The following is a 21520-nucleotide window of genomic DNA, read 5'->3' on the forward strand; positions in this document are numbered from 1 at the left end:
TCTATTATTTCCTTATACCTTTTATCAAGAACCTATGGCTGAAACTAGCCAGCTAGCCAGCTAACTAGCTACTTGCTATTAGCCACCGTTAGCGGTCTTCACCACTGTCCGTGGCCTGCACTACCTACCAGCCAGCTCTAGCCTGGACAATTATCGGCCAGTCTGCACAGCATGCTATTGACCCAGAGCATATCGGATTTTCTGCCGGAATCACTGACTCACTGGACCTTAACACCGGATCATCGCGACTAGCTAGCTGCAACCGAATGGCTGTTGTTGGCTAATCACCACTGTCCCGACGCACCAGTTAGCCTTGAGCTAGCCTCGAGCCAGGCCCATCTCCCGGCTATCTACCTCTCTGTCAACCGGATGGGACCTCCTAGTGTCGACAGGGAGCCCCGCCGATCCATCACGACTGGTCTGCCGACGTAATCGTCTGATGTGGTTTCAACAGGCTTCCCGTTGCGACGACCACAAAGATCCATCTGCTAGCCCCGGCCCGCTAGCACGCGCAACAGCCATGCCTCCTGCTCGCCTGTGCTGTAGCAGCCTACGAACTGCTCCCGGACTTACCTATTGCTGTTCACTGGACCTTATGATCACTCAGCTACACAGCTAATGCCTGCTGGACTGTTCCTTTACACGGTACCCCATCCTGTTTATCTGTTTAGCCTCAGCCCAAACTTTTGTCGCCATTACCAGCTGTTGTCTTAACCCTCTCGAATAACACCTGTGATTGTGTTATGCCTCTCTCCCATGTCAATATGCCTAGCCTATTGCTGTTTGGGTTAGTTCTTATTATACTATTTCACTGTAGAGCCCCCAGTCCCGCTCAACCTGCCTCAGATAGCTCCTTTGTCCCACCCACCATACACGCAGAGACTGGCTCAATCGGTACCTCCAGTGATGCTATCTCTTTCATCGTTACCCAATGCTTATGTGTACCTCCACTGTACTCATATCCTTCCATATCCTTGTCTGTACATAATGCCCTGACTCAATTTTACAACGTCCGGAACTCTGCCCCTTTTATTCTCTGTACCCAACGCACTAGAAGACCAGTTCTTAAAGCCTTTAGCCGTATCCTTATTCTAGTCCTCCTCTGTTCCTCTGGTGATGTAGAGGTTAACCCAGGCCCTGTAGCCCCCAGTATCAATCCTACTCCCCAGGCGCTATCATTTGTTGACTTCTGTAACCGTAAAATCCTTGGTTTCTTGCATGTTAACATCAGAAGCCTCCTCCCCAAGTTTTAGTTATTCACTGCGTTAGCACACTCTGCCAACCCTGATGTTCTAGCAGTGTCTGAATCCTGGCTTTGGAAGGCCACCAAAAATTCAGAAATGTCCATCCCGAACTACAACATTTTCCATCTAGATAGAACTACCAAAGGGGGCAGAGTTGCAATCTACTGTAGAGATAGCCTGCAGAGCTCTATCATACTATCCAGGTCTGTGCCCAAACAGTTTGAGCTTCTACTTCTAAAAATCCACCTTTCCAGAAATAAGTATTTCACTGTTGCCGCTTGCTACAGACCCCCCTCAGCCCCCAATTGTGCCCTGGACACCATATGTGAATTGTTTGCCCCCCATCTATCCTCAGAGTTCGCACTGCTTGGTGACCTAAACTGGGATATGCTTAACACCCCGGCCGTCGTACAATCTAAACTAGATGCCCTCAATCTCACACAAATTATCAAGGAACCTACCAGGTACAACCCTAAATCCGTAAACATGGGCACCCTCATAGATATCATCCTGACTAATTTACCCTCTAAATACACCTCCACTGTCTTCAACCAGGATCTCAGCATTCACTGCCTCATTGCCTGCGTCCGTAATGGGTCCGCGGTCAAACGACCACCCCTCATCACTGTCAAACGCTCCCTAAAACACTTCAGCGAGCAGGCCTTTCTAATTGACCTAGCCCAGATATCCTGGATGGATATTGACCTCATTCCATCAGTAGAGGATGCCTGGATGTTCTTCAAAAGTGCTTTCCTCTCCATCTTAAATAAGCATGCCCCATTCAAAAAATTCAGAACTAAGAACAGATATAGATATAGCTGATGTTCTGAAAGAGCTGCAAAATCTGGACCCCTACAAATCAGCTGGGCTAGACAATCTGGACCCTTTCTTTCTAAAATTAGCCGCCAAAATTGTTGCATTCCTATTAGCCTGTTCAACCTCTCTTTCGTATCGTCTGAGATCCCCAGAGATTGGAAAGCTGCCGCGGTCATCCCCCTCTTCAAACGGGGTGACACTCTAGATCCAAACTGTTACAGACCTATATCCATCCTGCCCTGCCTTTCGAAAGTTTTTGAAAGCCAAGTTAACAAACAGATCACTGACCATTTCGATATCCCACCGTACCTTCTCCGCTATGCAATCTGGTTTCCGAGCTGGTCATGGGTGCACCTTAGCCACGCTCAAAGTCCTAAACGATATAATGACCACGATCGATAAAAGACAGTACTATGCAGCCGTCTTCATCGACCTGGCCAAGGCTTTTGACTCGACTTGTCAATCACTGCATTCTTATTGGCAGACTAAATAGCCTTGGTTTCTCAAATGACTGCCTCACCTGGTTCACCAACTACTTCTCAGATAGAGTTCAATGTGTCAAATCGGAGGGCCTGTTGTCTGGACCTCTGGCAGTCTCTATGGGGGTGCCACAGGGTTCAATTCTCGGGCCGACTCTATTCTCTGTGTATATCAATGATGTCGCTCTTGCTGCTGGTGACTCTCAGATCCACCTCTACGCAGATGACACCATTTTGTATACATCTGGCCCTTCATTGGACACTGTGTTAACAAACCTCCAAACGAGCTTCAATGCCATACAACACTCCTTCCGTGGCCTCCAACTGCTCTTAAACGCTAGTAAAACTAAATGCATGCTCTTCAATCGAATGCTGCTTGCACCCGCCCACCCGACTAGAATCACTACTCTCGGCGGGTCTGACTTAGAATATGTGGACAACTACAAATACGTAGGTGTCTGGTTAGACCGTAAACTCTCCAAAGTTAAATCTAGAATCGGCTTCCTATTTCGCAACAAAGCCTCCTTCACTCATGCTGCTAAACATGCCCTCGTAAAACTGACTATCCTACCGATCCTTGACTTCGGCGATGTCATTTACAAAATAGCTTCCAACACTCTACTCAGCAAATTGGATGTAGTCTATCACAGTGCCATCCGTTTTGTCACCAAAGCCCCATATACTACCCACCATGGTGACCTGTACGCTCTCATTGGCTGGACCTCACTACATATTCGTCACCAAACCCACTGGCTCCAGGTCATCTATAAATCACTTCTAGGCAAATCCCCGCCTTATCTTAGCTCATTGGTCACCATAGCAACACCCACCCGTAGTATGCGTTCCAGCAGGTATATCTCACTGTTCATCCCCAAAGCCAACACCTCGTTTGGCCGCCATTCCTTCCAGTTCTCTGCTGCAAATGACTGGAACGAACTGCAAAAATCTCTGAAGCTGGAGACACTTATCTCCCTCACCAACTTTAAGCATCAGTTGTCAGAGCAGCTTACCGATCACTGCACCTGTATACAGCCCATCTGTAATTAGCCCACCCAACTACCTCATCCCCATATTGTTATTTACATTGTTATTTATTTTGCTCATTTGCACCCCAGTATCTCTATTTGCACATCATCTTCTGCACATCTATCACTCCAGTGTTAATACTAAATTGTAACTATTTTGCACTATGGCCTATTTATTGCCTTACCTCCATAACTTACTACATTTGCACACACTGTATATAGATTTTCTACTGTGTTATTGACTGTATGTTTTGTTTACCCCATATGTAACTCTGTGCTGTTGTTGTTTTAATCGCACTGCTTTGCTTTATCTTGGCCAGGTCGCAGTTGTAAATGAGAACTTGTTCTCAACTGGCTTACCTGGTTAAATAAAGGCCTTTTTCTACACATGAGAGGATCCGTACAAGACATCGTCTGTTAAACCCGAACCGTGTGAGCTACAAACTAATATGTCACCAATATCGAAAGGGGAGATTCTCACGAACACGACAGCGTCGGTTGTTTGGCTCTATGACATCCACACGCTTTGTGGCAGTCGTCTGAACGCTCTGTAGCAGAAGTCCTGATTTCGAAGAGGTCTTTTTCACAAAACCGACTGTCCAGATAGAAACTTTGGAGCTACAAACTAATATGTCACCCATAACAAACGGGGATACTCTCACGAACATGGAAGTGTTGGTTGATCTGCTCTGTAAGGCACACAAGCTTCAGAGGAGTCATCTGAATGTAACACAGAACCCAGCTGTACAAATTTCCGAAAAAAAGTGGATAGGGGGTAAAATGAGCCCAAAATTAACGTGACAAAACATGGGTATTCCCCACCCCCCCTGAGTTTTTGTATATCTCTCAGATAAAGGACAGACACTTCAAAATCTTGTTCCATATGATTTATTTTTTGACTGTCTGTTTGTTATTCAATGTGTTTCTATGGGCTATAGCAGTAAATGCCAAATTAAATGTTTTGTCAAATAATTTTTGTATATCATTTTTTTTATACATGCAGGGGTCCTATAATTCAAAATCAAATGACTAAATGATACATTTTATGACCACCTTTAAACAATTCCATATGTTAGCTTAGTAGATTTTGGATTCTAAGGGCTTAGACCTACAGGAGTTTTAAAGTATTTTGATTGAAATCTCTATAGCCTACTGTTTAACATCCAACTGCCCCAAAGTCTTTGATTTGGCACTCTATATGTGTGTGTGTGTGTGTGTGTGTGTGTGTGTGTGTGTGTGTGTGTGTGTGTGTGTGTGTGTGAGAGAGACATTGTAAGCTAGCCTAATTCTTTATATGTGTACCCTCCAATATGTACCCTCCAATATGTACCCTCCAATATGCACCCTTCATTTTTCAGTTTGCGACCAGAATAAGACATCATAAAAATACATATTTTCAACCAGGTTTTGCCCACTGAGAATGGTTCTTCGGCTGTCCCCATAGGAGAACCATTTTTGGTTCCAGGTAGAACCCTTTTAGGTTCCATGTAGAACCGTCTGTGGAAAGGGTTCTACTGGGGGGGGGGTACACATTTCAAGAATTATGCTAGCTTACAATGTCTCACACACTCTCTCGCTCTCACATACACACATTTACTGTCATTAACTAAACAGATATCAAAATGTTAGCTGGCTAGCTAAAACCAATGGCTACAATTTTTACAAATTAGTCATTTAGCAGACGCTCTTATCCAGAGCGACTTACAGTTAGTGTGTGCATACATTATTTTATTTTTCATACTGGCCCCCTGTGCGAATCGAAACCACAACCCTTGCATTGCAAACGCCATGCTCTACATCCCTGCCTGCCATTCCCTCCCCTACCCTGGACGACGCTGGGCCAATTGTGCGCCTCCCCATGGGTCTCCCGGTCGCGGCCGGCTACGACAGAGCCTGGATTCGAACCAGGATCTCTAGTGACTCTAGTGACAACAGGTCAAAATTAAAACTTACCATGTCCATGGAGGATTAGCCAGACAGGTAATGTTAGCTAGCTAAAATTAGCCAGTTAGCTAACGTTAGCTAGCTAGCAAATATTTTCTTGATGTTCTTCTCCCCAACAAACCGCCACTTTACTTATAGAAGTAAAACAAGAATGCAGGAAAACAGGGACTACCACTTAGCAAATCAAATCTTTTAGAAGTTTTTGGTAACACTTCCTTTTAAGGGGTCCTTATTACAGTGTAATTGGAGGAGAGAAGCATCGATCGATCCTCTCACTTGCTGAATGGCTATAAAATAGGCTACAGCGTTGGCAATGAACTGGTGGTGAAGTTTGAATGGCGAGAGCGACGTGTAGCTCTGTTGTGATGCGATCACATTGGCTAAATTGATACATTGTTCCACTGATGGGATCGCAAACATAAAAAATAGGCAGAGAGAAATGTATTCATTCATTCACACAACGAACTCCCAGACCTGTCAGTGGCAGTGGCCCAGATAAAAATATATATTAGTCAACAACTCATTTTCGCATGCGAAAAGACACACAAATCGAAACCTTTTCCATTATAAATAATTGACGGATTGCGATGTTTCGGCATCATAAACAACATGTGTTCGTATTTATTGATAACGGACTTGCTGAGAAAGGGCAGAGTCAGAAAGATCTGATCACTATCAGATTACACAGGCAGCCAATTCGGATATTTTTTTAAAACTAATTGGTCTTTTGACCAATCAGATCAGCTCTTTTGCCAATAATTTAGCAAAATATCAGAATTGGGCTGCCAGTGTAAATGCAGCCATAGTGTCACTGTATTTGCACATTTTAGACAGGTGTAGACGATTCAATCAGAATGTTGACAATATCAGGACAACGGGCGCATGTTAGCACCAGGTATAAACAGGGCTGTAGTGTTCTTTATAGGGAATATGGTGCCATTTGTATCAAACTTTCATCCTGACCTGGCTGACTGATAGTGTCCCTGCTGTTTTAGGAAACTTTTCAATCGGTTGGAATTTCAGAACAAGACAACTCTGACACCTGGTGGTTAAATGAGGTAACAATTTATTTCAGGTCACGTAGACCTGCCAATTACATTTACATTTTTAGTCATTTATCAGACGCTCTTATCCAGAGCGACTTACAGTTAGTGAGTGCATACATTATTTTTTATTTTATTTTTCATATTGTCCCCCCGTGGGAATCGAACCCACAACCCTGGCATTGCAAACGCCATGCTCTACCAATTGCCGGCCATTCCCTCCCCTACCCTGGGCCAATTGTGCTCCGCCAGAGCCTGGATTCTAACCAGGATCTCTAGTGGCACAGCTAGTGCTGCGATGCAGTGCCTTAGACCACTGCGCCACTCGGGAGACGCTGGCATTGTAATGGTGATGTTGATTTCTTTATGAAAATCACTATCTTCAGACAACAGTGATTTGATTTGAAAGACATTTGTTACAAAGAAAACATGAAATATATGTACACATAAAAAAATTACTTATTTTAGATATTTCGATAAATAGCCTCAATTTGATATGGGAAGACATGGTCAATATACGGCTATGGAATTGTTGGGACAGCAAAACAAGATGAGGTTGGTGGTGATGATTATGGTGATTATTATGAGGATGATGAAGATGATGGTGGTGATGATGATGATGGTAATGATGGTAATGATGATGATGATGGTGATGATGGTAATGATGATGATGGTGATGGTTATGATGATGATGATGGTAATGATGATGATGATGGTAATGATGATGATGATGGTGATGATGGTAATGATGGTAATGATGATGATGATGGTAATGATGATGGTGATGATGATGGTGATGGTTATGATGATGATGATGGTAATGTTGATGATGATGGTGATGATGGTAATGATGGTAATGATGATGATGGTGATGGTGATGGTTATGATGATGATGATGATGATGATGATGGTAATGATGGTAATGATGATGATGATGGTAATGATGGTGATGATGATGATGATGGTGATGGTTATGATGATGATGATGGTAATGATGATGATGGTAATGATGATGATGATGATGGTAATGATGGTAATGATGATGATGATGATGATGGTGATGGTTATGATGATGGTGATGGTGATGATGGTGATAATGATGGTGATGGTGATTGTGATGGTAATGATGGTGATGGTGATGATAATGATGGTGATGGTGATGATGATGAAGAAAGGGATCAAACTGAGTTCTCCGAGCCACCGTAGGTCTTGTAGAGAAGGGACTGTTTTCCACACCTATGAGAGAGAAAACAGACCAACGATAGAAACTATTACATCTTATTTTATAGAAGAGACACGTAGTGTTCAGCGAGGGGTTTGTTCCTGCATTACCAATGTTTCCAAAAGACAGTTCTGTCTCAACTTACTATGCTTCTATGTCCCTTATGCTGTCTAGAAGAGACATGCTTCTTTGATAAAGGAAATCATTATGTCAGCTCTATTCATGATTGTTCTATTTGCTATGTTCTGTACGTCAGGGGCGTCATGCACCCATTATTTAAGAAGGGGCCCGAAGTACGTGAGGATGGTTGGGGGTGGTCCGTAGGGGGGTCAATGTGAAGTACCGAGTCACATCGACTGTAGGGGGGTCGATGTGAAGTACCGAGTCACATCGACCGTAGGGGGTCAATGTGAAGTACCAAGTTGATGTGAAGGGGCAACGAGGTAATTGAGGTAGATATGTACATATAGGTAGGGGTAAAGGGACTAGACAACAGGATAGATAATAGACAGTAGCAGCAGTATACTGTAGGTAGGGGTAAAGGGACTAGACAACAGGATAGATAATAGACAGTAGCAGCAGTATACTGTAGGTAGGGGTAAAGTGACTAGACAACAGGATAGATAATAAACAGTAGCAGCAGTATACTGTAGGTAGGGGTAAAGTGACTAGACAACACGATAGATAATAGACAGTAGCAGCAGTATACTGTAGGTAGGGGTAAAGGGACTAGGCAACAGGATAGATAATAGACAGTAGCAGCAGTATACTGTAGGTAGGGGTAAAGTGACTAGACAACAGGATAGATAATAGACAGTAGCAGCAGTATACTGTAGGTAGGGGTAAAGTGACTAGACAACAGGATAGATAATAGACAGTAGCAGCAGTATACTGTAGGTAGGGGTAAAGTGACTAGGCAACAGGATAGATAATAGACAGTAGCAGCAGTATACTGTAGGTAGGGGTAAAGTGACTAGACAACAGGATAGATAATAGACAGTAGCAGCAGTATACTGTAGGTAGGGGTAAAGTGACTAGGCAACAGGATAGATAATAGACAGTAGCAGCAGTATACTGTAGGTAGGGGTAAAGTGACTAGACAACAGGATAGATAATAGACAGTAGCAGCAGTATACTGTAGGTAGGGGTAAAGTGACTAGACAACAGGATAGATAATAGACAGTAGCAGCAGTATACTGTAGGTAGGGGTAAAGTGACTAGGCAACAGGATAGATAATAGACAGTAGCAGCAGTATACTGTAGGTAGGGGTAAAGTGACTAGACAACAGGATAGATAATAGACAGTAGCAGCAGTATACTGTAGGTAGGGGTAAAGCGACTAGACAACAGGATAGATAATAGACAGTAGCAGCAGTATACTGTAGGTAGGGGTAAAGGGACTAGACAACAGGATAGATAATAGACAGTAGCAGCAGATTGTGTGTGATGAGTCAAAAGAGTCAATGCAGATTGACAGACATTATGCCTAATTCTATGTCAAAAGGTTACCTAAGCATACCTCTTTACGTGTTCAATTGTCATTTTAATTAATGATGCACTTTTTTTATTTTTATAACTCAAATAAAATAAAATAAAATACAATTTTATTGGCCACATGCGCCGAATACAACAGGTGCAGACATTACAGTGAAATGCTTACTTACAGCCCTTAACCAACAGTGCATTTATTTAAAAGAAAAAAGTAAAATAAAACAACAACAAAAAAGTGTTGAGAAAAAAAGAGCAGAAGTAAAATAAAATAACAGTAGGGAGGCTATATATACAGGGGGGTACCGGTGCAGAGTCAATGTGCGGGGGCACCGGCTAGTTGAGGTAATATGTACATGTGGGTAGAGTTAAAGTGACTATGCATAAATAATTAACAGAGTAGCAGCAGCGTAAAAAGATGGGGTGGGGGTTGGGGGGGCAGTGCAAATAGTCCAGGTAGCCATGATTAGCTGTTCAGGAGTCTTATGGCTTGGGGGTAGAAGCTGTTGAGAAGTCTTTTGGACCTAGACTTGGCGCTCCGGTACCGCTTGCCGTGCGGTAGCAGAGAGAACAGTCTATGACTAGGGTGGCTGGAGTCTTTGACAATTTTGAGGGCCTTCCTCTGACACCGCCTGGTATAGAGGTCCTGGATGGCAGGAAGCTTGGCCCCAGTGATGTACTGGGCCGTACGCACTACCCTCTGTAGTGCCTTGCGGTCGGAGGCCAAGCAGTTGCCATACCAGGCGGTGATGCAACCAGTCAGGATGCTCTCGATGGTGCAGCTGTAGAATTTTTTGAGGATCTGAGGACCCATGCCAAATCTTTTCAGTCTCCTGAGGGGGAATAGGTTTGTCGTGCCCTCTTCACGACTGTCTTGGTGTGTTTGGACCATGATAGTTCGTTGGTGATGTGGACACCGAGGAACTTGAAGCTCTCAACCTGTTCCACTACAGCCCCGTCGATGAGAATCGGGGCGTGCTCAGTCCTCTAACTGTTATGCCTTAGGAGTTTAGTGCGACTGCCACACTGGTATATGGTATCATATACGTCTAGCAACCTTGCCAGCAGGCATGCCAGCTAAGATATCTAGACAAGCTACTCTACTGATAGCCTGAAATGGCTCGGTAGCTAATTATGAGGTTCGTAGATTGGGAACCTATCTAGCTGGCTAGCTAAAGCCAACTTCATAAAATTGCTAGGTGGCTAGTATTACAGAGAAAAACAACAAAACATTTTAGTTTGATGTATTCATCAAGAAGGAATCAATAGGCTACATAGCTTAGATCAAATTCATTTACAAACGTACTTCCTGCGAGTTCGCACGTGCATTAGTGCCCCCTATGGGCATGACGTTGCACTCTGCTCTACGTAACCTGTTGACGCCGTATTACTCCACAAATCTCTCATTATCTTTCCGTCTCTATTTCAGTATCTATTTGTCTGTCTTCCCCCTGTCTCTGTAGCCCCTGACAAGGTGGTGTGTGTGTGTGTGTGTTTTACTGTGAGTTGCTTACCTTCTCTTGATGCAGCAGTAGAGACAGCCAGCGAGGCAGCACGCTAACATGGCCACGCCCACACAGATGGCAATCACCTCCTCTGTTGTTGCAAACTTGCACAGCGTCACATGGTAGACCAACAGACCACAGCGAGGTCCGCTATAGGAAGCATCACACCTACACACAGAGAGAGAGCGTTGACGGGCTCAGGTAATTTTAAGTAAATATATATTGTGTGTGTGTGTGTGTGTGTGTGTGTGTCAGTGGCGGTTAGTACCGTTTAAGATGAGGGAGGACGATTCTTTTTTTTCATGAGCATGGCCTTATTTCTATTACAGCATATTGGATGAATGTCGTTCATATTCCATTCACCCAGTTCAATGTAACATCGATAGGTTTAGGCTACTACATGATACTCAAACTTTCCCTATACCCATCCTGGCCTATGAATGAAAGATTACGACGTAGGTGCACACAGGTCGAGAGAAAATGTTGAGGTGACAGACAGCGACACATTCAATACCGCCTTGTACACTCTTGCCTGCATCTAGCTGATATAGGGTGTAATCATTAGTCCAACAGTTGCAAATGAGAGTTTGTATTGGACAAAGTCAGGTATGTTTAAGAAAAGTTTTTCAACACAATCGGCGGAATGAATACACCCCTGGTCACGCGTAAACACAGTTCACTTTCATAGCAGCCACGTTGTATTCCTTCTCGCATCTATGCGCTCTCCTCCTCCCACCTTTTCCCTTCGTTTGTGGACTTCAATGAACAACACATCTGCTGTATGTGACCAGGCGAAAAAAACTTTCCAAGACACACCATTTACCAGACGCTCTTATCCAGAGCGACTTACAGGAGCAATTAGGGTTAAGTGCCTTGCTCAAGGGCACATGACAGATTTTTCACCTAGTCGGCTCGGGGATTAGAACTAGCGACCTTTCGGTTACTGGCACAACGCTCTTACCCACTAAGCCACCTGCCGCTACATCGTTTACATTTGAGTCATTTAGCAGACGCTCTTATCCAGAGCGACTTACAGTTTAGTGAGTGCATGCATCTTTTTTTCATACTGGTCCCCCGTGGACATCGAACCCACAACCCTGACGTTGCAAGCGCCATGCTCTACCAACTGAGCTACACGGGACTATATTAGCCATGTTAGCTAAAGTAACGTCATAGTCAACATGGCTAATAGAACTAATGTGTTAATAAACCCTCTACAATCATGCAGTAACTTTACAATGTATGGTCACTAAGCAGTTTAGCGGTCCCCTGTGGCAATACATTTGTAAAACCAAAAGCTTACCTTGACTTGGAAGAGTTCCAGTGTTGTGTTGGATAGTCATAGCCAGCTAGCTAACATAGCATCCCTCTGTTTGAGCCAGGTGTTTCAGTAGGCTAAACTAGCTAGCTGTATTTGTTAGCTAAGTATGTGAAAGTGAAAAAAAATGACAATCTCTCTCTGTTGCTTATGCTTTCAGTACTAGATTCATTCTCTGATCCTTTGGTTGGGTGGACAACATGTCAGTTTATGCTGCAAGAGCTCTGATAGGTTGGAGGACGTCCTCCGAAAGTTGTCATAATTACTGTGTAAGTCTATGGAAGGGGGTGAGAACCATGAGCCTCCTAGGATTTGTATTGAAGTCAATGTACCCAGAGGAGGACAGAAGCTAGCTGTTCTCCGGCTACACCATGGTGCTGCCCTACAGGGTGCTGTTGAGGCTACTGTAGACCTTCAATTATTTGGTGACGTGAATATATTTGGTATAGTTTTATCTAAAAAGGATAACTTTTTTAATGTTTTACAATTTTTTATTTTTGTGAAATTCACTGAGGAGGATGGTCCTCCCCTTCCTCCTCTGAGGAGCCTCCATTGGTGTGTGTGTGTGTGTGTTGTCTTACGTGCAGGCAGGGGTATCGCTGTCAGGGGGGTACATGCACTGTCCATTCAGGCAGTAGTCAGAATCCTCGTCTTTACAGGGTCTTGACATCCTCAGAACACGAGGTTCCTCCATATCACTACCTGCAATCAATCAACCAATCAGATCTTTATTGTCCCAATTGGGAAAATAATAACAACACAAGCCCGTCATGTAGCAGAAGCTTTAACCCTTACATTCAGTCTAGCCAAGGTGGGGTGTGGGGTGCAGAAACGGCTATCTGAATCCTGAACAAACTGGAAGGCTCTCTTTTGTTGTGATGGTAAAACTCTGTAGTATGCGCAACCATTTCCAAGAAAAAAAAACGAAAGAGGTCCTTCCAGTTTGTTCAGGATTAGGATACCTGTTTTCCAAGAAGCACCTGTGCTCCCCCCCAGCCTTTAAACTCACACTAAACCTTTCACATGCCGTGCAGTTTGGAGAACTAAGACACAGAGTAGCTGTTTCTATCCTATAACTCACCATTTACAGGCAGCGTGGAGATTGTGGGTTCTGCAAGGTCTGGGCTGAGTGTCCCTTGTGTTGGTTGAAGGTTGTCGGAAGGTTCTGCTGACTGGATCCCTGTGGAGAAGAGGAGCATCACTGCAACCAGAGTGGTGGAGAAGGCTGTGGAACGGAGGAATGGAGGGAAAAGAGGAAATTAATGAAGGGTTTTCCTTACACCGTTAACTGCTATCCTTCTACACCAACACACTTACTACACTGTTCTAAAGTTTTAACAACAAACATTCTTAAAGAATCCAATTATCAGAATTCTTAGTAGGCTGCTTCCTGATCTGACATGATTGGACGGGTGAAAGCTAGCACCTGTCCAGACACTTGTCACATCAGTAATTAGGCTAGATGGAAGGTTGCTTTAGATAAGTGGTTAGGCTAGATGGAAGGTTGCTTTAGATCAGTGATTAGGTTAGATGGAAGGTTGCTTTAGATCAGTGGTTAGGTTAGATGGAAGGTTGCTTTAGATCAGTGGTTAGGTTAGATGGAAGGTTGCTTTAGATCAGTGATTAGGCTAGATGGAAGGTTGCTTTAGATCAGTGATTAGGTTAGATGGAAGGTTGCTTTAGATCAGTGGTTAGGCTAAACGTAAGGATGCTTTAGATCAGTGATTAGGTTAGATGGACGGTTGCTTTAGATCAGTGTCACGCCCTGGCTCTGGGGACTATGTTATGTTGAGCCAGGGTGTGTAAGTCTATGTTTTGTAATTCTATGTTGGCCTGAGTGACTCCCAATCAGAGGCAACGAGTGTCAGCTGGTTGTCTCTGATTGGGAGCCATATTTAACTATCGGTCTTTTCACTTTGTGTTGTGGTTTCTTGTTCCTTTTGGTTTGTGTATCGAAGGACTTCACGTTTCGTTCATTGTTTTGATCGTGTGATCTAGTTAATAAATATAAATATGTTCACCCGCAACGCTGCGCCTTGGTCTCTCCATGACGATCGTGACAGAAGAAACCACCAAGACAGGACCAAGCAGCGTGAAGAGGAGAGTGGAAGGACCTGGGATCAGGGGAGTAGGAGTTTCGGCTGGGCCACGCTAAGTGAAGAGGAGAGAGGCTGGTCTATGAAGCAATGGATCGAGAGTCTGGCGAGAGCTAGGGAGGCCTGGTCCACGGGGAGGAGAGAACCCCAGAAAATTTTTAGGGGGGGGCTCACGACGTGGACGACGGGGCAGCAGGAGGCCGCGATGGAGCGGTCCAGCGGGTGTGAAGAGGAGGCCGCCAGGTTAAGGGGGCCACTGGTCACAGAGGAGAGGGAAAGTGTGGAGGCACGGCGAGAGGTACTGGGGTGTATTACCAGTCCGGTCCGGCCCGTTCCTGATCCCTGCATAGGGCCAGTGGCGTGTGTCCCCAGTACGGTTCGGCCTGTTCCTGCCTCTCGCACCGAGCCTGTGGTGCGCGTCGTCAGCCCTGTCCGGCCCGTTCCTGCTCTCCGTACCAAGTCGGTGGTGCGCGTCGCCAGCCCGGTCCGGCCCGTTCCTGCTCTCCGCACCAAGTCTGTGGTGCGCGTCGCCAGCCCAGTCCGGCCCATCCAAGCTTCCCGCACCAAGCCAGTGGTGTGCGTCGTCAGTCCGGCACGGCCCGTTCCTGCTCTCCGCACCAAGTCTGTGGTGCGCGTCGCCAGCCCAGTCCGGCCCATCCAAGCTTCCCGCACCAAGCCAGTGGTGTGCGTCGTCAGTCCGGCACGGCCCGTTCCTGCTCTCCGCACCAAGTCTGTGGTGCGCGTCGCCAGCCCAGTCCGGCCCATCCAAGCTCCCCACACCAGGTCAGTGGTGCGCGTCGTCAGCCCGGTCCGGCTCATTCCTGCTCCCCGCACCAAGTCAGGGGTGCGCTTCGTCAGCCCGGTCCGGCCCGTTCCTCCTCCACGCATCAAGCCAGGGGTGTGCGTCGTCAGTCCAGCACAACCCGTGCCTGGGTCATGTCCGGAGCCGGATCCGCCGCCGAGGTGGAGTGCCCACCCGGTCCCTCCCCTGTTGTGGTTGTTTGGCGCGGCCGGAGTCCGCGCCTTTGGGGGGGGGGTACTGTCACGCCCTGGCTCTGGGGACTATGTTATGTTGAGCCAGGGTGTGTAAGTCTATGTTTTGTAATTCTATGTTGGCCTGAGTGACTCCCAATCAGAGGCAACGAGTGTCAGCTGGTTGTCTCTGATTGGGAGCCATATTTAACTATCGGTCTTTTCACTTTGTGTTGTGGTTTCTTGTTCCTTTTGGTTTGTGTATCGAAGGACTTCACGTTTCGTTCATTGTTTTGATCGTGTGATCTAGTTAATAAATATAAATATGTTCACCCGCAACGCTGCGCCTTGGTCTCTCCATGGCGATCGTGACAATCAGTGATTAGGTTAGATGGAAGGTTGCTTTAGATCAGTGGTTAGGCTAGATGGAAGGTTGCTTTAGATCAGTGATTAGGCTAGATGGAAGGTTACTTTAGATCAGTGATTAGGCTAGATGGAAGGTTGCTTTAGATCAGTGATTAGGTTAGATGGAAGGTTGCTTTAGATCAGTGATTAGGTTAGATGGAAGGTTGCTTTAGATCAGTGATTAGGCTAGATGGAAGGTTGCTTTAGATCAGTGATTAGGTTAGATGGAAGGTTGCTTTAGATCAGTGATTAGGCTAGATGGAAGGTTGCTTTAGATCAGTGATTAAGTTAGATGGACGGTTGCTTTTGTAAAGTGTTAAAATAACGTCAAGTTGCAGAAGGTGCATAAAATTAAAAAATCACACAACACTGAAAAGTACAGAAAAGACACAACAAACACTTTGTCCCTAGGTTAATCAGTATGTTTATCCTGGAGCAGGAGCTGTTCAAAATGGAGTAGCTGTTCAAAATGGAGGAGATGTTCAAAATGGAGGAGCTGTTCAAAATGGAGGAGCTGTTCAAAATGGAGGAGCTGTTCGAAATGGGGGAGCTGTACAAAATGGAGGAGCTGTACAAAATGGAGGAGCTGTTCAAAATGTGCGAGCTGATTACATTTTTGCTCACTCTTGGCATTCTCTCAACCAGCTTCACCTAGAATGCTTTTCCAACAGTCTTGAAGGACTTCCCACATATGCTGAGCACTCTGCCTTTCCTTCACTCTGCGGTCCGACTCATCTGAAACCATCTCAATTTGGTTGAGGTTGGGGGATTGTGGAGGCCATGTCATCTGATGCAGCACTCCATCACTCTCCTTCTTGGTAAAATAGCCCTTACACAGTCTGGAGGTGTGTTGAGGTCATTGTCCTGTTGAAAAACAAATGATAGTCCCACTAAGCCCAAACCAGATGGGATAGCGTATCGCTGCAGAATTTTGTGGTAGCCATGCTGGTTAAGTGTGCCTTGAATTCTAAATAAATCACAGACAGTGTCACCAGCAAAGCACCCCCACACCATAACACCACCTCCTCCATGCTTTACGGTGGGAAATACACATGTGGTGATCATCCGTTCACCAACACCGCGTCTCACAAAGACACGGCGGTTGGAACCAAAAATCTCAAATTTGGACTCCAGATCAACGGACACATTTCCACCGGTCTAATGTCCATTGATCATGTTTCTTGGCCCAAGCAAGTCTCTTCTTCTTATTGGTGTACTTTAGTAGTGGTTTCTTTGCAGCAATTCAACCATGAAGGCCTAATTCACACAGTCTCCTCTGAACAGTTGATGTTGAGATGTGTCTGTTACTTGAACTCTGTGAAGCATTTACAGTGGGGAAAAAAAGTATTTAGTCAGCCACCAATTGTGCAAGTTCTCCCACTTAAAAAGATGAGAGAGGCCTGTAATTTTCATCATAGGTACACGTCAACTATGACAGACAAATTCAGAAAAAAAAATCCAGAAAATCACATTGTAGGATTTTTAATGAATTTATTTGCAAATTATGGTGGAAAATAAGTATTTGGTCACCTACAAACAAGCAAGATTTCTGTCTCTTACAGACCTGTAACTTCTTCTTTAAGAGGCTCCTCTGTCCTCCACTCGTTACCTGTATTAATGGCACCTGTTTGAACTTGTTATCAGTATAAAAGACACCTGTCCACAACCTCAAACAGTCACACTCCAAACTCCACTATGGCCAAGACCAAAGAGCTGTCAAAGGACACCAGAAACAAAATTGTAGACCTGCACCAGGCTGGGAAGACTGAATCTGCAATAGGTAAGCAGCTTGGTTTGAAGAAATCAACTGTGGGAGCAATTATTAGGAAATGGAAGACATACAAGACCACTGATAATCTCCCTCGATCTGGGGCTCCACGCAAGATCTCACCCCGTGGGGTCAAAATGATCACAAGAACGGTGAGCAAAAATCCCAGAACCACACGGGGGGACCTAGTGAATGACCTGCAGAGAGCTGGGACCAAAAAAACAAAGCCTACCATCAGTAACACACTACGCCGCCAGGGACTCAAATCCTGCAGTGCCAGACATGTCCCCCTGCTTAAGCCAGTACATGTCCAGGCCCGTCTGAAGTTTGCTAGAGTGCATTTGGATGATCCAGAAGAGTATTGGGAGAATGTCATATGGTCAGATGAAACCAAAAATAGAACTTTTTGGTAAAAACTCAACTCGTCTTGTTTGGAGGACAAAGAATGCTGAGTTGCATCCAAAGAACACCATACCTACTGTGAAGCATGGGGGTGGAAACATCATGCTTTGGGGCTGTTTTTCTGCAAAGGGACCAGGACGACTGATCCGTGTAAAGGAAAGAATGAATGGGGCCATGTATCGTGAGATTTTGAGTGAAAACCTCCTTCCATCAGCAAGGGCATTGAAGATGAAATGTGGCTGGGTCTTTCAGCATGACAATGATCCCAAACACACCGCCCGGGCAACGAAGGAGTGGCTTCGTAAGAAGCATTTCAAGGTCCTGGAGTGGCCTAGCCAGTCTCCAGATCTCAACCCCATAGAAAATCTTTGGAGGGAGTTGAAAGTCCGTGTTGCCCAGCGACAGCCCCAAAACATCACTGCTCTAGAGGAGATCTGCATGGAGGAATGGGCCAAAATACCAGCAACAGTGTGTGAAAACCTTGTGAAGACTTACAGAAAACGTTTGACCTGTGTCATTGCCAACAAAGGGTATATAACAAAGTATTGAGAAACTTTTGTTATTGACCAAATACTTATTTTCCACCATAATTTGCAAATCAATTCATTAAAAATCCTACAATGTGATTTTCTGGATTTTTTTTCTCATTTTGTCTGTCATAGTTGACGTGTACCTATGATGAAAATTACAGGCCTCTCTCATCTTTTTAAGTGGGAGAACTTGCACAATTGGTGGCTGACTAAATACTTTTTTTCCCCACTGTATTTGGGCTGCAATTTCTGAGACTGGTCACTCTAATTAACTTATCCTCTGCAGCAGAGGTAACTCTGGGTCTTCCATTCCTGTGGCGGTCCTCATGAGAGCCAGTTTCATCGTAGCGCTTGATGCTTTTTGCTACTGCACAAATTTTCCGTATTGACTGACCTTCATGTCTTAAAGTAATGATGGACTGTCGTTTCTCTTTGCTTATTTGAGCTGTTCTTGCCATAATATGGACTTGGTCTTTTACCAAATAGGACTATCTTCTGTATACCCCTCCCCCTACCTTGTCACAACACAACTGATTGGCTCAAACGCATTAAGAAGGAAATAAATTCTACAAATTAACTTTTAAAGACGGCACACCTGTTAATTGAAATGCATTCCAGGTGACTACCTCATGAACCTGGTTGAGAGAATGCCAAGAGTGTGCAAAGCTGTCATTAAGGCAAAGGGTTGGCTATTTGAAGAATGTCAAATATAAAATATATTTTGATTTGTTTAACACCTTTCTAGTTACTACATGATTCCATATGTGTTATTTCATAGTTTTGATGTCTTCACTATTATTCTACCATGTAGAAAATAGTAAAAAATTAAGAAAAAACCCTTGAATGTGTTGGTGTTCTAAAACTTTTGACCGGTAATGTATATTTGTTTTAATTGACCATGTTAAATTCTAATTTTAACTGTGCACACACTGATTTCAGACATGCACCTACCCCAATGTTGCTCTGTTGCTGATGACTGGGACGAACGCAGGAGCAGATTTCAGGAGCAGGACAAGACACCCTCTTTATGACTGATGACTGATTTAAGGTCATGTACATGATAGACCTATCTGGCTTATATGATCATGATGGTCATAATGCTTCTTGACAGTGTCATAAAGGGTATTTTCTTAGTCCAAGTAAAGTGACACAGGATGGTCATAATGCTTCTTGACAGTGTCATAAAGTGTATTTTCTACAAGGTATTTCAAATATGATGAAAAAAACATGACTGTAAAGAATTCATTACAACAACCAACAAAGGATTTAAGAAACAAACTTTCAAACGAAAGGAAACTTCTTGGCAGGGAAAAAAACGGATATAAATGAATGTGGGGTTTGACACTCTTATGTAGGTGTCATAACCAGCTATAAAATAACGCAATATGTGTCACAACAGGTGTATATATATATATATATGGGTCATGACAGTGTTATGACATATTATGACATGGTTATGACCGTTATGACACTGGGTGTCAAGGAAAGTGTTACCAAATTAAGTGTTAGGACTGCACAGACACACACACACACACACACAGACACACACAGACACACACGGTTGCAGGATACTCACCCCTCACGGTCTGTTTTGGTCCTGACATCTTGTGGTTTTCTAAGTGTGTGTGTTGTAGCCATCCAGGGGTTTCTAGTTAGTCTAAGGACTATCTCTTCAGGTGTGTGGATTACAGTGAACGTTCGGTATACTTTATACCCCTTCAACACATCCCTGTCACAACTTGCACGACAAAAAAGGCAGAACCAGAATTCTGGGGTAAAGAGTATCTCCTTTCTCCCAAATGACTCGCTCGGCTGCTTCTCCCGCATCACTTCCTGTCCCATTGCCCTCGGTTAGCTGCTTGCAGAGGCCTCCCCACTTGGGCAGGTATTCAACAGGTATGCAGCCCCAGGGGGCAGGAGATGATGAAGGCATTTCACTTACACCCACACACAGATGACAAGTGTGTGTTGTCAGCATCTGGAGGTTACAGCACTTATCGAAGCGTGACCATGACACACTCACTCACTCACTCACTCACACTTTCTCTCTCTCTCTCTCTCTCTCTCTCTCTCTCTCTCTCTCTCTCTCTCTCTCTCTCTCTCTCTCTCTCTCTCTCTCTCTCTCTCTCTCTCTCTCTCTCTCTCTCTCTCTCTCTCTCTCTCTCTCTCTCTCTCTCTCTCTCTCTCTCTCTCTCATTACAGCAGGTAACCCCGTCCATTTCTCTCTCTCTCTCAATTCAATTCAATTCAATTCAATTCAATTTAAGGGCTTTATTGGCATGGGAAACGTATGATAACATTGCCAAATCAAGTGAAGTAGATAGTAAACAAAAATAACTATTAACAGTAAACATTACACTCAGAAGTTCCAAAAGAATAAAGACATTTCAAATGTCATATTATGTATATATACAGTGTTGTAACAATGTGCAAATAGTTAAAGTACAAATGGGAAAATAAATAAACATAAATATTGGTTGTATTTACAATGGTGTTTGTTCTTCACTGGTTGCCCTTTTCTTGTGGCAACAGGTCACAAATCTTGCAGCTGTGATGGCACACTGTGGTTTTTCACCCAGTAGATAAGGGAGTTTATCAAAATTGGGTTTGTTTTCGAATTCTTTGTGGATCTCTGTAATCTGAGGGAAATATGTGTCTCTAATATGGTCATATATTTGGCAGGAGGTTAGGAAGTGCAGCTCAGTTTCCACCTCATTTTGTGGGCAGTGTGCACATAGCCTGTCTTCTCTTGAGAGCCAGGTCTGCCTACGGCGGCCTTTCTCAATAGCAAGGCTATGCTCACTGAGTCTGTACATAGTCAAAGCTTTCCTTAAGTTTGGGTCAGTCACAGTGGTCAGGTATTCTGCCACTGTGTACTCTCTGTTTAGAGCCAAATAGCATTCTAGTTTGCTCTGTTTTTTTGTTAATTCTTTCCAATGTGTCAAGTAATTCTCTTTTTGTTTTCTCATGATTTGGTTGGGTCTAATTGTGTTGTTGTCCTGGGGCTCTGTGGGGTCTGTTTGTGTTTGTGAACAGAGCCCCAGGACCAGCTTGCTTAGGGGACTCTTCTCCAAGTTAATCTCTTTGTAGGTGATGGCTTTGTTATGGAAGGTTTGGGAATCGCTTCCTTTTAAGTGGTTATAGAATTCAACGTTTCTTTTCTGGATTTTGATAATTAGCGGGTATCGGCCTAATTCTGCTCTGCATGCATTATTTTGTGTTTTTCGTTGTACACAGAGGATATTTTTGCAGAATTCTGCATG

General features: G+C 44.3%; 1 protein-coding gene across 1 annotated transcript; it reads right to left on the bottom strand.

Annotated features, from left to right (window-relative positions):
• Window positions 1–6102: 6102 nt before the first annotated feature.
• LOC311141850 (epigen-like) lies at window positions 6103–20078 on the bottom strand. Its single transcript, XM_084177343.1, has 5 exons — window positions 19834–20078; window positions 13166–13309; window positions 12666–12786; window positions 10776–10934; window positions 6103–7787 (listed from the first exon to the last, which is right to left on the bottom strand). Exons 1-5 carry the CDS (start codon window positions 19859–19861, stop codon window positions 7730–7732), a joined length of 510 nt encoding a protein of 169 aa, XP_084033469.1. The 5' UTR covers window positions 19862–20078; the 3' UTR covers window positions 6103–7729.
• Window positions 20079–21520: the final 1442 nt, after the last annotated feature.

The sequence above is a fragment of the Coregonus lavaretus genome (assembly GCF_964263955.1).
Source record: "Coregonus lavaretus genome assembly, chromosome: 14".
Taxonomy (NCBI): domain Eukaryota; kingdom Metazoa; phylum Chordata; class Actinopteri; order Salmoniformes; family Salmonidae; genus Coregonus; species Coregonus lavaretus.

Coding starts and splice junctions, on each gene's coding strand:
- LOC311141850 (XM_084177343.1), bottom strand. CDS start 19,861: ATGTCAGGACCAAAACAGACCGTGAGGG. Junction 13,310..19,833: donor ACCAAAACAGACCGTGAGGG/GTGAGTATCCTG, acceptor TCCGTTCCACAG/CCTTCTCCACCACTCTGGTT. Junction 10,935..12,665: donor AGCGATACCCCTGCCTGCAC/GTAAGACAACAC, acceptor CTCTGTGTGTAG/GTGTGATGCTTCCTATAGCG.